This window comes from Trypanosoma brucei, chromosome 11, assembly GCF_000210295.1.
Source record: "Trypanosoma brucei gambiense DAL972 chromosome 11, complete sequence".
Lineage (NCBI taxonomy): Eukaryota > Euglenozoa > Kinetoplastea > Trypanosomatida > Trypanosomatidae > Trypanosoma > Trypanosoma brucei.
The window spans coordinates 3,481,290-3,496,464 of NC_026744.1; the positions used below are offsets into that span (position 1 = coordinate 3,481,290).

General features: G+C 50.2%; 5 protein-coding genes and 3 non-coding genes across 8 annotated transcripts; 3 read left to right on the forward strand and 5 right to left on the reverse strand.

Moving 5' to 3' along the window:
• Positions 1–2,182: 2,182 nt before the first annotated feature.
• Positions 2,183–2,548, forward strand: TbgDal_XI14670 (hypothetical protein, unlikely; the record flags this gene model as incomplete). The annotated part of the gene is made up of 1 exon (XM_011782310.1): positions 2,183–2,548. The coding sequence occupies one exon, from the start codon at positions 2,183–2,185 to the stop codon at positions 2,546–2,548; it is 366 nt and encodes a 121-aa protein (XP_011780612.1).
• Positions 2,549–2,866: 318 nt separating this feature from the next.
• Positions 2,867–3,592, reverse strand: TbgDal_XI14680 (hypothetical protein, conserved; the record flags this gene model as incomplete). The annotated part of the gene is made up of 1 exon (XM_011782311.1): positions 2,867–3,592. The coding sequence occupies one exon, from the start codon at positions 3,590–3,592 to the stop codon at positions 2,867–2,869; it is 726 nt and encodes a 241-aa protein (XP_011780613.1).
• Positions 3,593–4,975: 1,383 nt separating this feature from the next.
• Positions 4,976–5,320, forward strand: TbgDal_XI14690 (hypothetical protein, unlikely; the record flags this gene model as incomplete). The annotated part of the gene is made up of 1 exon (XM_011782312.1): positions 4,976–5,320. One exon carries the CDS (start codon positions 4,976–4,978, stop codon positions 5,318–5,320), a length of 345 nt encoding a protein of 114 aa, XP_011780614.1.
• A 2,737-nt stretch (positions 5,321–8,057) lies between these two features.
• On the reverse strand, positions 8,058–8,129 carry TbgDal_XItAla01. Its single transcript has one exon. It is a non-coding gene; the product is annotated as a tRNA-Ala (tRNA).
• A 66-nt stretch (positions 8,130–8,195) lies between these two features.
• Positions 8,196–8,267, reverse strand: TbgDal_XItArg01. Its single transcript has one exon. It is a non-coding gene; the product is annotated as a tRNA-Arg (tRNA).
• Positions 8,268–8,377: 110 nt separating this feature from the next.
• On the forward strand, positions 8,378–8,450 carry TbgDal_XItPhe02. Its single transcript has one exon. It is a non-coding gene; the product is annotated as a tRNA-Phe (tRNA).
• A 1,919-nt stretch (positions 8,451–10,369) lies between these two features.
• TbgDal_XI14700 (hypothetical protein, conserved) lies at positions 10,370–11,695 on the reverse strand (the record flags this gene model as incomplete). Its single annotated transcript, XM_011782313.1, has 1 exon — positions 10,370–11,695. The coding sequence occupies one exon, from the start codon at positions 11,693–11,695 to the stop codon at positions 10,370–10,372; it is 1,326 nt and encodes a 441-aa protein (XP_011780615.1).
• Positions 11,696–12,992: 1,297 nt separating this feature from the next.
• Positions 12,993–14,675, reverse strand: TbgDal_XI14710 (hypothetical protein, conserved; the record flags this gene model as incomplete). The annotated part of the gene is made up of 1 exon (XM_011782314.1): positions 12,993–14,675. One exon carries the CDS (start codon positions 14,673–14,675, stop codon positions 12,993–12,995), a length of 1,683 nt encoding a protein of 560 aa, XP_011780616.1.
• Between the last annotated feature and the right edge of the window lie 500 nt (positions 14,676–15,175).

Consider the following 15,175-nt stretch of genomic DNA (forward strand, 5'->3'; position numbering starts at 1 on the left):
CACGTACCAAGCCACCACAGCCGTACAACTAGACATAATAACCAACCCATGTACGGGTTATATTCTGTCACACTGAAGCCTTGTAAAACGCTGATTTTCTCGTTATTCGTACCCACAGCATGTGCAGTCTAAAGTCGACAAAGTGTTGAGGAGGAAGTAAATAAACGCTACTGCTCAATGACGTGGGTAACGAAGTCATACTCTCCCTACACTTCGGAAGCTTTGCATCATCCATAGCACCTTAGTCATTTATACTTCCTTACCCCAACAACCGCGTGTGACCCACTGGGAAGCGACACGTCCGTAGTAGGAAAGAAAGCCCTTAGTACTACCATGAGCACTAGAAAAAGTGGACCAATCTCTGCCTGTTTCTTAGCAATGTAGTTTAATGGAACGTATTTTGAGTAAGAGGGAAAAGGAGGAAAACATAAGTGCACCAGGACATAGAGAAATGTTAGCAGCATTTATTTTTTTCAGGCATGAGCAGTTACTTTGTGCTTTGAGGATGAATACTTTAATGGAGCGAAAGTGTAAGGGGGGGCGGTGAGGCAAACTACACCTTACTAAATGGAAGCTAAGTGTTGCCGCGCTTGAAGAAACCACAAACGCTGCATCACCGCCCCCTCCACGAAACAAGCGTCACCAACGTCATTGAATCCAAATCTAACTCAACGGAATAGTGATGCCCTTGCAAACAGATGAACCATAGCACGCAACGTCCCTCAGACGTCACAACCACAACACACCCCTGATAGAGACGGAAACCGCACTGAGACACACGTCGTTGCACTCACAATGAAGAAGGATCTCACTAAACGACACACCTCACAACCAGTCGGATACACACACCGTGCCCGCCATTTGGTTATCGTGCACAAGCAAGTCAAGCGGATGTGCCGTCAGTAAGCATCTTCGGAAACCAGAGCACTAATTTATTCCTAGGACTATGATACGAATTTATCATCCCTCACTCCAGAAGGGTTTGCACATGCGAAAAGGAAAATAATTCGGAGGGAACGTGTCCCATACATGACGCCCGAGAAAAATTAAAACCAACAGCTTGACACAATCACTCACAACTCTAGGAGATGACTCAGTGTTGACATGACCTCAATTAACCGACCGCTTCGCTCGCGTTACATACACAGTGCGAACATCCAGTAACGTGTATGTATGTAGTTTGCAGCACGGAAAGGGAATAGAACCCCTTTCCCCGGTCTCACACGAATCGTGCAGTGCACGGTGCACTGGGAGTTCAAAAGAATGTGAGCTGCCGTCCACACAGTGTACAGAAGGTCCACTATAACTTCACGTTCAGTATTACCAGTGGCCGCTGGTTGCATGGTCGAAACGGCACACCAACAAAAAAAATGTGTTATACCCATCTGTGACTTCTACAAATATCTGTTATATGGTTAACACGGTAATAACATCGAAACTTACCACTCTTACACGATGTTTACGCCGTTTTTGGATGTATTTAATATATATGTATATCCATCGACCTTCACCTATTCTCCTTTAGGCCAGATTAAAAATAACAACAGCCCAGCGTTTACTTTAAAGTGCGAGGTTATGTTACGAAAACTGACACCCAAATAGACACACCATGACTTATTTAGCGCCGCTGGGAGCACTGTTAGAAAGGGCCCAAACCCTGGCGTGTCACTGCTTCCACGGCTAAAAAACGACCGCACAACAGCGGAACGACAAGAGCCCCATCGACGCACCAGAAGAGTAAGTAACGCCACGTATGAGCACATCGCTCAAGAACGCCATCTTGGTCGATAAGCGATCAGGTCAGTGTCCGAGCGAGGAAAGAGACAAGCACGATACCAATAAAGCCACAGTCATATCATCGCAGAAATTGACGCAAGCAGCTTGATGCACTTCCATCTCAAAGGGCAACGGCATCAGCCACACCTGCGCCACATTTCACAACTATTCACCATTCATACACGCACATACGCAAAAGCAACTGACGCCGTTACAGCAACAGTGCAGCATCTAACTCATACGCCCGCGAGCATGTTTTCTCAGCTCCCTTCACGTCAACTGAATCAGCACACAAGGGACGTGACTATCTGCTCAAAGCAGTTTCCCCCCCCCCCCCCCTTATCATCACCAATGGAGAGGTAAGAAATGTCCAATCTGCCATCAGATATAAGACCATTCCAACAACATGGAAGCAGCGATGCCCCCTCGCACAAACACCCTTTCAACGAAAATACACACTTGCTGCACTATCCCCCAAACATCAGAAGAGCTCCATTCACACCACTTGCCGAGTAAGGTCCCAAACACTCACCGTACCGTGTGTCCCTTCACGATTTTTCTCTCCTTCTGTAATGATTTAATCAAAGTAATACTTGATGCCAGCGAATTGTTGACGGCGGGCTACATTGAAAACGCCTGGAAGAGAAGAAAAGAGGAGAGAAAGGTGAAGACATCGCTTTTCCGGCAGCTTCGTCCATCCTACATTTATCACTACGTTCAGACACGCAGCTCAACCACTTTTAAATCCGTCTTCTCATCACTTCAACAATGAGATGCACAAAAAAAGGTACATTTTTTACCAGCACCAGCGGCCTGTAAATGCTGGAGTCTACTCATCGACATTCCGCGGCTCCAAACAGTGGATATTCGGCAGCACGTCAACGCACATGTGATACTAGATCATGCACGCCGTAACACAACCAGAAACTATAGATTATAAAAACAGAAGGGAAGAAAGGATGGTAGAGAAATGAAAACTAGGAACCCCACTCGCCCATCCCAAAAGCTCTTTACGTGATCCCAGTGACTCTAAAGGCAGAAACAAAGGAAAAATAACGCTAGCACATATGTATATATTTACTTCCCCAACTTAGTTGTACACCCGTTGGCGAAACTTTGTGACCTCCCGACAAACTGGGCACTGGGATAAATTTGATGCACAAGAAACACACAAACAGTAGTGTCCACATGGTACCAGCACCGTGTCCTTTGGGCCAAAGCAAATGACACATTGAGCGTTCTCCCCTCCTGTTTGGCTAAGACATTCAGCGTCAACATCCTGACTTGCCACCAAAGACGCCCGCTGTTCTAGCGCCAGAACATTAAGAAAATTTCGGTCAACACAAAGAGGAGAAATATTTTCCTCTTCCAGCAATTCCTTCAACCCAGAGATGACGGAGACAAGTGATGAAGAGGTTGGTCGCCAGCCAGCAAGTTCCGGTGTGTGACAACGCCCTGTGACATCCACGTACTTATGGTTGCTCAACACCTTGCACCCAGGTTCATTGCAGTGAATAAATATTGAAGGTGGATCAATAGGAAACTGTTGCGTAAGCCAAATTTGCACAGGCAAAACAAACTTCGATTTTCCGCCGTCATTCTTCGTCTGTTCAGCAGCTTCAACGCAGCACCTAACCGAAATAGGCAAACCGCCATACACACATAGCTTCAACTGTTGAGTACCACCCCACGGAGAAACACGACAAGAAAGGTGATACACATTGCATAGTAACGAGAGATCATTCGCGATACGCCTTAAAACTTCAGGCTTATGATAATTCGACCTAGCAAAAAAACGGGATGCATCGTCAAACATGTCCGAAACAGCTACTCCACCTTTCCCCTTCAAGTAAGATACAACGAAAAAAAGCAAATTAAACAATATGTAATTGTTTAATTTAACAATACAAACCAGTTGCGACCTTCACCAACAATACGCGGTTAACTCCCATACTTCCCACATCACTGAATCATTTCACTCTAGCCAAAACAAATTTAGCGTACATGTTCAGTCAAACTCCAACAGAGGTGTCCTCCCCGGACGTCCCCACATTTACAACTTCACTGGACATTAACTGATGCCTTGAAAAAAGCAGCAGCGGTGGATGTTTCGGCGAGGCTTTTGCTTGAATCAAATTCATCGCATGATCCGCTGTGGGATGCAAAAGCCCTAGCCTGTGTAGCCGTCGCCTGTGGGGTGGTTCCTTTTTCGAACCCGCCGGTGCAATGAAGGTGTTATGTGTGTATTGGGTCTCGGACTGGGTTTCCACACAGAGGGCTCGACACAAAGACATGATGGAAGGAGTTGCTGTGTCTCTGATGATGAATTTGCCTCAAGTCTTGATTGCGTGGGAAGTTATTAAGATCTGTTGTTTACCCCTTCCGCAAACGGGCCCCTACTATCGCCCCCCAAACGCACCAATGACATTGCCCTGCCGTGAGTTCTAAAGACGCCCCCCCCCCCACACACACACACACATCCCGCCAGTCTCCCACCGCTGGATCTACCTAATATTAAGAAGCCAACACCAACGCGCCAACATTGATGCTGTCGGCCGTCACAAAGGTATCAGCGGCCCGTGCACTGCCTGGACGGTGTGACCCAGACGGGAGTGGCACACCTCGTTACTTTTAGTCTGCGACGAAGTGGCCACAGGGCCAAGACATCGTGGAGCACGCGACGGAAGCATTACGGAACTTGTATCGTCCCTAGAATTCCCTCATGGGTGTATCCAGAAGCGCTGTCACCAACCCCATCCAAACTGAAGGGCCATTCTTTGGGGGTTGCAGATTCGGTTGCCACACAGATCAGCGGTATAACCCGACACCTTTCATACCGTATTTTACTGAGTGCGAAACGGTTGCGATGAGGCAGGCTAACGAAAATCGTGATATCGGCACGAGAGCCTTGGACCAGCCTGTGCCGGCGGACCCTGCCATCAGCTCACGGAGAAGGGGGCGAATAATACACCCTCATGTTTTACACCGTTTGGGTTTAGGCTGTTTCCCCGGTTGCTACGGCACCCCAAATTCTCTCTGCTTTTCCGCTCTTTCCTGGGAGGGACTGTCCCTGATTACCTCCGTGCTCCAGAACGCGGCACAGTGGAGGTTGCCACCTTCAACTTCTGTATGCATCGCCACGTGATGCCTCGCAGACTGCTTGCACACTCCCCTAAGTCAATCTTCCAGCGGCAAAGCCATGAAAAGGGCTGCCCTGGGCGCCTACAGCTGCTCCCCCATTCCCGCAGCACGTTCCATATCTACCTCGGCATTTGGGTGGCCCGTCGGCGCTGCGTTGGCATACGCCCTCGCGCCACTGAACAAGAGCCACTTGGCGAGTATTGTCGTAGAAGGAAGACTGCCCGGAGGCGTGCAACAGGGAACTGGCTTCGCACATATTAACCAAGCGGTCAACCACTTTGAAAACGCGTGGATAGCATCTACTCCTCCAGTTTTCTTGCGCAATTTCTTTCACTGCATCCCCTCTCGCCCCCCTCTTACTCACTTATTTGAAACTACGTGGCCGCTGCCCGAACGGATTTAACGTGCGATTTAGACTCCCGCCAACCCATACATATGGAGGGCATGCAACCTGCGCTCCATGACCCTTGAAAGGACCTTACTAAAACATGGGGCACCCTCGCAAGAAGGATTTGGAAGCTCCGCACCTTAATATGTTTTTGCTAACCTGCGGTTCTTTGCCTAATGTTCTCTGGGCGAATGGGCGGCTGCTTCTAAAGCTCCAGGCTCTTTGTGTTAGCTCATATTCTTCTTACTGAGTTGAAATCGTGGGGGCGAGCGCTCTGGGTCATAACGAGGCTTTTTTTTTTGGCTTCAGGTGCAGCAGTGGATTCTGGAACTGGCCCCTTAGGCCGCAAGAGACCTAGACGGAATAACGACACTAATGGTTTGTTGCTGGCGACCATTCTTCAGGAGTCAGTGAGATGGGTATAAGTTTTCATCGGTGCGGTTCTTTGCCCTTTGAGCAAGTCGTTTTATCAGGCTTCCACTGCCGCGGACTTCCGCTATCTGAGAGTTAATTTCCGGAATAACTTGCCTGTTGAGCACTTGTTGCCATGCCACGAAATTGTCGTCGAAGCGGGAGTTTCTATTTTCTCGAAACTTTGGAGAATCGTGGTTTTACTGAAACGGGGAAAGAACTTGTTCCGCATAACGGTGGTGACCAGCTCGCGCCTTCCGCAAGGTGAGTTGGGATGAACAAGGTTCTTATTTGGTCGTTCTGTGAGGGATTGTGAAAAAATGGTGTGACTCCTTGTGTGAACCAGAAAGACTTCAGTAGCGGGTGGAGAAGTTGGTTCGTTGTCCTTCCGTCGTGTTTCCGGTCCGTGTGTTTGAACTCTTTCGACTCTGGTACTTTGGAAGGTCAGGCTTTGCGCTCACTCACATGGTTTCCGAAGACCATCTACAAAAGGAAAACAAGTGGACGAATTCACTGATTTTCACAAACAGTGCAGTAGAGTCAGGTTCCTTCTTTTCCAAGGAGGGGGATGGGTGCGCCTCTTCGCCTGCGACGTTGTGCTAGGGAAAAAAATGACGGATCGGAGCCAGGAGCTTGTTATCATTTGACTCTGCGCGTGGTGCTGGTATGGCCACGGAGAGGCTTGGAGTGGTGTTGTCGTTGTGACTTTAGTACAAACTCCATTCATAAAAAATGTTTTTTTTTCATGAACCGTTTTCTAAAACTCAATCACGAATAATTGGCGACGTGGGTGAGCCTGTCAAAAATCGAAATCTAAGCCTGCGGACTTTTGAAAGAAGAATAGCAATCCAGCAGTGGTCAAATACAATGACCCCTACCACCCTCGCCTCTTAGGGACATAGAAACCCTCATGGAGTCGTCCTAAATAAATTCCACGGTCACAGAGGGGCACGGTCGAACCCTTCCTCGCACCCAGAAACCGGAGTTAATCCAGCTCTTCACCGTCACAGAAAAGGTACATTCTCTGGCGTGTGTTTTTATTCCTGTTCGCCAGTGTCTGATCCATTGGAGTGTACAGGAATTCTTTCTTTGCACAGGGATATCCACTTTGAAGGTGATTTTCATTTCCTTCGCCCTCAGTGGTGAGGAAACCGTTTAAGTAAAGCAACTGTTAAGTCGGTGGGAAAAAAGAGTTTAAATAGAACGTGAAAAGGCACGCCTCCCTCTACACGAAAATGGGAAATATAGACTGCGGGACACCCCTCTCTGAATATCCTCTTCGAGGAAGAAGGGGGGAACATCCTAGTGATGCCGGCCACCTCAACGTGGTGCCAGGGTCCGGTATCCCGTCTCATCGGGGGAAGCCAAGGGCCAGCAGCGTTCCTTTCATGGGGAACAATGCTTTGCTCCGGCTACGGCATCATACAGCACAGGGATCAGCAGCGTCTTTCTGGGACACCGTTCTTCATTTGTCGGTCCCTGGGCACATGCGGGCGTGCCAAAGGGCCGTGTCTGTAAGGGAGACCCCAATAAACGTGCGAAAAACAAATTCAAAAAAGGGAGGAACATAAAAGGAACGAGGGAGAAACTCTTCACTTCCCCGAAACCTAACACTGGTGTGTGGAGTGATAGAAAAACATCGTTTGTTTCGGGGGGGGGAATATATGCTTACCCGTTTCTTGTGGGGTTAGTCCTGACGTACCGTGGGGAAGCTTGGATGCGCCGAAGGGCGGTCCCTACATGCGAGATGTGGTTTCGGGTTTGTCGCGCAACAACTTCCATGTAGGTAAGGAAAATAAATAGAAGTACACCAAAAGATCGGTAGAACTCATGATTATCAGACCATTGACGTTATAGAAATAAGGCGTTGATAATGATCTGATAATTGGAGGAATGGTCTCCGGAGCAGGTCGAAAACGCGCTTCTCGGGAAATTTAAGCTGGGGGTTTCTGGTCCAGGTGCGGCAAAGACTTGTTTGAGTTTTCTACTCCATGACGTATTTTTTCTGACTCAAGGTGTAAATACAAATTGCTTCCACGTTGTCTCGATGGCAACGAAGTGCAGTTGTGCCAGGCGGAGCTTCTCGACCGACCTCGGGAACTTTGCCGAGTGACATCTAGAGGTTTCAATTGTCTTTCCGGCGTGAATAGTTGGCTGTTTTTTTTTTTTTTTTACAGAAGAGCGCTTTCCCTCATATTTTGATAATCTAACATCGGGTGTGAACGCCATTTTCAATTTACCGAATACAAAAATACAAAACGTAAAATGGGCAAAAGCGTGGCGTTAACACGAAGCCGTCAGCAGCTTGTGGAACCAACTCCGCACAAGTAAGCAAAAAAGATGGACGAGTAGGGGATCGAACCCTAGGCCTTCCGTATGCGAAACGGACGCTCTACCACTGAGCTACACGCCCCCGCTGCAGGGCTGCGGAAACAAACAATATAACACGGGACAATAGCCACACAGTACACGAAAACACCAACGCTGACGGGGGTCGAACCCGCAACCTTCGGATCCGGAATCCGACGCGCTTCCATTGCGCCACAACGTCACCACCGGCGCGCAAAAAATAATAACGATCCTCCTTTACAGAAAGGTTCACCTTGTTACTGAGTCACTTTCTGTTACGATAATAAAAATGAATAGTTGGCTAAGCCCGAAGCCGCGATAGCTCAGTTGGGAGAGCGTCAGACTGAAGATCTGAAGGTCCCTGGTTCGATCCCGGGTCGCGGCAAAGTTTTTGCACATCCTCCGTTTTTTCCGATTCATCGGCCCAGTCGAAGGAGAGCTCTGAGCGACGAGTCCAGTTTTGACAGGGTTCCCGCGGCACGGAAAAGAGCCCAAGAGGGTGCGCATTGGCAACCACTTCGTGGAAGTGGCGCAACAATCATTTTGCACCTCCTCCCACATCGCCTCTGAGCCTAACGTGGTTGCGGCTCCGTCACCACCGAATCACGGGGCCCAGCTGCCACAAGTGAAGGGAGGCAGAGAGTGCAGCTGCGGACCCTCACTAGTATCCAAGCGACTGGCACCGAGCGCGCTTGCGAGGGATGCTTCCTTTTTTTTAAATCTTGGAGTTATTCGTGTATGGAAAGGTGAAGGTCGGCTCCTCTCAAACATTTGAGGCTGAGAGGCGATTGGAAAAAGGTCTATTCTTTCTTTTTGGGAAACTACCTACAATGGTTGCAGTGCGGTCCGTGGGCGAAATATTCTTCACCCGCCTCCGCGAAGGTGCGTTCGGTGTTGGCATTATTTTTACCCACCGTGAGTTTACTTGGCTTCAGGAAGTTGCATGCCCTCCATATGTATGGGTTGGCGGGAGTCTAAATCGCACGTTAAATCCGTTCGGGCAGCGGCCACGTAGTTTCAAATAAGTGAGTAAGAGGGGGGCGAGAGGGGATGCAGTGAAAGAAATTGCGCAAGAAAACTGGAGGAGTAGATGCTATCCACGCGTTTTCAAAGTGGTTGACCGCTTGGTTAATATGTGCGAAGCCAGTTCCCTGTTGCACGCCTCCGGGCAGTCTTCCTTCTACGACAATACTCGCCAAGTGGCTCTTGTTCAGTGGCGCGAGGGCGTATGCCAACGCAGCGCCGACGGGCCACCCAAATGCCGAGGTAGATATGGAACGTGCTGCGGGAATGGGGGAGCAGCTGTAGGCGCCCAGGGCAGCCCTTTTCATGGCTTTGCCGCTGGAAGATTGACTTAGGGGAGTGTGCAAGCAGTCTGCGAGGCATCACGTGGCGATGCATACAGAAGTTGAAGGTGGCAACCTCCACTGTGCCGCGTTCTGGAGCACGGAGGTAATCAGGGACAGTCCCTCCCAGGAAAGAGCGGAAAAGCAGAGAGAATTTGGGGTGCCGTAGCAACCGGGGAAACAGCCTAAACCCAAACGGTGTAAAACATGAGGGTGTATTATTCGCCCCCTTCTCCGTGAGCTGATGGCAGGGTCCGCCGGCACAGGCTGGTCCAAGGCTCTCGTGCCGATATCACGATTTTCGTTAGCCTGCCTCATCGCAACCGTTTCGCACTCAGTAAAATACGGTATGAAAGGTGTCGGGTTATACCGCTGATCTGTGTGGCAACCGAATCTGCAACCCCCAAAGAATGGCCCTTCAGTTTGGATGGGGTTGGTGACAGCGCTTCTGGATACACCCATGAGGGAATTCTAGGGACGATACAAGTTCCGTAATGCTTCCGTCGCGTGCTCCACGATGTCTTGGCCCTGTGGCCACTTCGTCGCAGACTAAAAGTAACGAGGTGTGCCACTCCCGTCTGGGTCACACCGTCCAGGCAGTGCACGGGCCGCTGATACCTTTGTGACGGCCGACAGCATCAATGTTGGCGCGTTGGTGTTGGCTTCTTAATATTAGGTAGATCCAGCGGTGGGAGACTGGCGGGATGTGTGTGTGTGTGTGTGGGGGGGGGGGGGCGTCTTTAGAACTCACGGCAGGGCAATGTCATTGGTGCGTTTGGGGGGCGATAGTAGGGGCCCGTTTGCGGAAGGGGTAAACAACAGATCTTAATAACTTCCCACGCAATCAAGACTTGAGGCAAATTCATCATCAGAGACACAGCAACTCCTTCCATCATGTCTTTGTGTCGAGCCCTCTGTGTGGAAACCCAGTCCGAGACCCAATACACACATAACACCTTCATTGCACCGGCGGGTTCGAAAAAGGAACCACCCCACAGGCGACGGCTACACAGGCTAGGGCTTTTGCATCCCACAGCGGATCATGCGATGAATTTGATTCAAGCAAAAGCCTCGCCGAAACATCCACCGCTGCTGCTTTTTTCAAGGCATCAGTTAATGGCGGTGCCTTTCTGGAGGATATGCAAAAACCTGAGGCCGCAAATAGGGGGTGGCGGGTGAGGTCGACAACTTTCGCCTCATGCGGTGATTTGAGAAGGTTACACCCAACTTCCTCTTCTTCGTTGGGGTGATCGTTGCCCTTTCCAGTCCCTTCGGGAGGTTTGACCGCCTGGTTTGCCGTGGCGCCGCGCAGTTGCAGGCTATTTTTAATGGCCTTCGCGTCCATGTTTCCATAGGTGTAGAATTTCACTCCTCCAACGTGGGCCCGTGCACTTATGAGGGCCGACCACGTACGACTCAACTCGCGCGGGAGCTCCTCCAAGCTCTTACATTCCTTGTACTGTACACCGCAGCTATCTAGGGGATGGTCGCCGGGTTTGCTGTGTGCCTTGCGCTCGCTCTGAGCTGACGAAATGCGGCGGTGTTCTTGAGCCACTCGTTGGAGTTCCGATTCAACGGTGTCTCCGCACGCGGAGAGCCATTGACACCAGGCATCGTCTGTGGTAAAGTTTTTTCGCAGAAGATCCTGCAGAACTTGTGGGTGTTGCTTCATCAGAAAGGAAATGGCCCAACGTTGGCGTCCCCCATTTCCGTAAGTCCGTAAGTGGTCTAAATGGGCTGAAGCATCCCGGAACTCGGCTGAATTTACCGCCGCCGCATGAAGTGCGCGAAGCCATGTCTTATCAAGGCGTCGAATGTTTGGGATGCTATGCGGGCAAAGAGTCTCCAAACCTGCCTCCGACCGCACTATGCGCAACATTTTCTCATAGTTCCTCGGCAACTTCTCTTTCCCGGTTGTGGACGGGTGGGGCTCGACGGCCGTAAGAGACTGTCTGCTGCCTACCGCCGCTTCTCCCTGAAGCAGTGGCATGAGACAGTGCCCGCAAGGTAGCACATCGGCATGCCGCATAACCTCCGTCGGATCCAAGCTCAAGATGGTGGAACCGCCGGACGTTATCATGCACGGCCTCGCGGATTGTTCGGCATGCGCTTGAGCCTTGGCAACCCCCGTTCCGCTCCTTGCGTGACCTACAGAATGGGGTTGTCGCAAGGGCGCCTTGAAGGAGGCGAACGGTACAAAGGCAATGGAGCTTACTATCACACGCCCCTTCGTTTTAACAAACTCGCAGTCGAGTGCAATTGACATCGGCACTCTGCGGTTCATTTCATTCGCTACTGTTTAGCACCTAATTGAGGGGGAAAAGTGCACCGCTGCACGACAGGCAGAAAGGAAAGCATTGACTATCCACTGAGAGATGTACAACACCAAAACAGGTGACTGGGGTCCACCCACGTGGTAGGAATGCTTGAGGAAGGGTGTGAGGCGGGGCCGAATGCAGTGATCGACAGAGTGCCTCTGCACACATGAAAGGAACCACTGCACCACGAACATGTGGTCACCTTCCTACCGCCTTCTCGCTATCCGGAAACAAGTGTCTCCCACTTGCATCCTAAACGATTCCATCGCCGCCACTGTATGCGTTCATACCACATAGCGTTCCCAAAGTTCTGAATTTGCACCTGCTGACTGTCCGTTGGGATTGTGAGGGATAATTGACGAAAAAAAAGCGAAAAAAATGCATACGTATGGTCATAAAAGTATGAGGGGGTGAAAAGGGATAAAGCACACCTCCACTAAACCCTCGAAGAAAACAAGGATCCACCCACATTTTCATATTCAAGCTTCCATCCCTCACGTTTTCTGGCACAATGATTTCCTTCACTTTCTCCAGCCTTGCTCAAGCACACGCACACACGTATGCACAAATAAATTTCCATTCCTGCCAATCGCGGGCGCTCTCGACAAGAGAGAAGGCGGTGCGGCGCTCCACCTTAAACAATAAGAAGGATTCCAGCATGCATTATAGTGTGCTAACACGTGAAAAAACAAGAAAGGTCCAGATATACTCCACCCCACCCCCCTTTCCCCCCCTGCAGGCGTTTTGGCGAGATGCACCGTTATAATGACACCAGCCAAAGAATGCAGCTCCTTAACTCCTCCACTCCTAACCCACACAAACGCCTTCTTCACTTATTTCGATTCCTTGACGTCACACTCGCGCGAGCATTCCTACCCGTGCTGCTTCTAGCTAACCCCTACTATAGTGTTATTATTATTATTATTATCATTGTCATTAACCTATTCAAGATCGACCCTCATGTCTTTTTTTTTGTATTTCATTGGCTTTGTTCACTTTTTCGTACTGCGGGTAAATCCCACACCTCTTTGGTCGCCAAAATTAAGGAAAACTGAGAGCACCACCACTCTGTCTCGTCGCTTTCCCAATTTCCTTTTATGGTCGATCTCTCCCGTTTTACCCACGCGCTCACTTCGTGCTTGCTCTGTATTTATACTTATTCTCATTACTTATACTTTCCCCCCCCGAAAAACACTAACACACGCAGCGGCTTGCAGTGCATGAAACGATACCGAGCTGACGTCCGCTCCCTGTTTCCTCCCCTTAGATGAACTCGAGGGACTCCACAAAGGCGTTCATGTCACGCTCGAACTTCTTCCAGAGGCCCACCGCCATTTCCCACCGTATTAATGTCGTCCTGCCCTCCCGAACGAAGATAAAAACTTTTCCCCGGATTTCCATGCGCTGCCCTGGCATGATTTCCTCCATGCTCTGCGATATAAACGTTAGACAAGGCTCACCGTTTACCGTGGTTCGGGCGATGTCTCGGATACCCCCCTCCTCCGCCTCTTGCCTCATGCGTGCCTCCCATTCTTCAACGGATCCCATGCACTCGGGGTCATTTTCGGGAGTCCCAACACGCATCGTTACAGTGGGCGGGTGGTCGCCGCCCTCAGCCCCATCCAATCCTTGCGGAGCGTACGCAACGGAACCCCCGCCAATACGACTCGCCACGAGGCGGCTCCCCCCCACAACATTTACACGGTAGCCATGTTCTTTATTTACGAATGTTCCTCCCTTCTTTGGCTTTGGTTCTGCCGTTGAGGGCGAGACAGACTTGACGATGCTTACAAGCATCTGTTCGTCTAAATACGAGTTGGATTTTTGCAAGGGCTTCACAACAAGAGAATAGCCATTGTAAGTGAACGTTTTTTTTTCCTGCTTGCCGTCCAGAGCAATTTGAACCTCAACGCCATCCATCACCTTTTCACTTCGCAGCTTGTGTGGGGTAACGGGGACTCCACCCTGATGGTACAAGCCGATTTCCTCCTTCTTTGTGGGTGAAGTTGTTGTCATCACCGCTAGAGCGCCATCTCCCCCAGGGTATTCATAAACCCACGTTGTGTCAATGTCTACTTTCACGGAGCCGGTGAGCAGCTCCACATATCCCAGGGCTGTGGATATATTGCTCTCTATGCGCACGTTGTTGGCTATGTCCATAAACATGGAGCGATACCTCTGCATCACATCGGGTGACCCCATGATTTGGAATGTATAGGCGACGCTTCCACGCACCTCAATGAGGTTAAGCACAACAATATCGCAGAAAGGAGGGAGACTTTGCGAATACTCAAGCATATGCCGGAACGGCCCCACCTTCGTAGAAGTGTTCTTTGACACTTTCGGCTCGATAGCACCACCTGACATCATCATCATCTGACTTACCGCCAGCTCTTTGCAGCGGTCTTTAAATTCATCGAGGTTGACGTTATCTGCGCGGACGTCCTCCACCGACAGGACAATCATCGGTACCGATCCCGGCTGTTGCGCCACTTCCTCCGTCACTAGTTCCTCGTTCCAGACAGTAAGCATCGCCACGTTCGGGAATGGGGATAGATCCTCTCGAACCTTCCACGGAGAAGGGACTGTCAGCGACAAGCCCAGTTGGGGAAATTCCTTACGATCCCCCATAGTTCCCTTGCTTGACGTCCCCACTGTGCTCGCTGTAGAAGTAGCGGGTCCGGTCCTCGGGCTTTCCGCTCCGATTTCCCTCAGCGCTTCCGCGAGCAGCTGGTTCTCAACAGACAAATCGTTACACACGGGGCTCTTTGTCATCCCTACTTCCACTTTGGATTTCTCATGGGCACCAGACAATATGGGCGCAGTGAAGGCGTCATCATCTTCTGCTTCACTAAGAAGCCTCCGCCTCCTGATAAAGTACGCCGCCGCTCCAACAGCCGCCGCAGCACCTGCCACTACCGCGATAGTTTTCCGCTTTGAAGGCATTTTTTCCGCTTAAAAAATGTATTGTCTCTCCTCTTTCCTTTTTTCCTCAAAGAAGAAGGGCGAAAATTAAAGAAAAGTTCTTCCTTGCAGCGAATCGAGACCGACGTATGTGTGTTTATTCCCTTCCCTCAGAAGTTCCTTTTCTATCTGCTTTCCGCTCCCTTTTCTGTCCTGCAGCACGGGTATGTTAAGTGATATTAACCCCGCCTCGTTTAATTAAATGCAGACCTTACCGTGGACCCTTACGTGTGCTTATGAACTCAAAATGAAAACACCACCCGGCGTGGAAGCGAGAGAAAAAGATGAGGAGGGAAAAAAGGTGGATGTCGCGTTTACTCATAGCCGTCGGTGCCCCCTCCCTCTGTTCCCACAACACAAGGGGCCGATCGTCTTCCGCTCCGGTGTTCGCAGGTGAAAGGGCTACCGGAGCAGAGAACATTGAGAATGGGAGGGTCAACAACGCGTATTATGTCACACTTATCTCCTTCTTTGTGCATGAA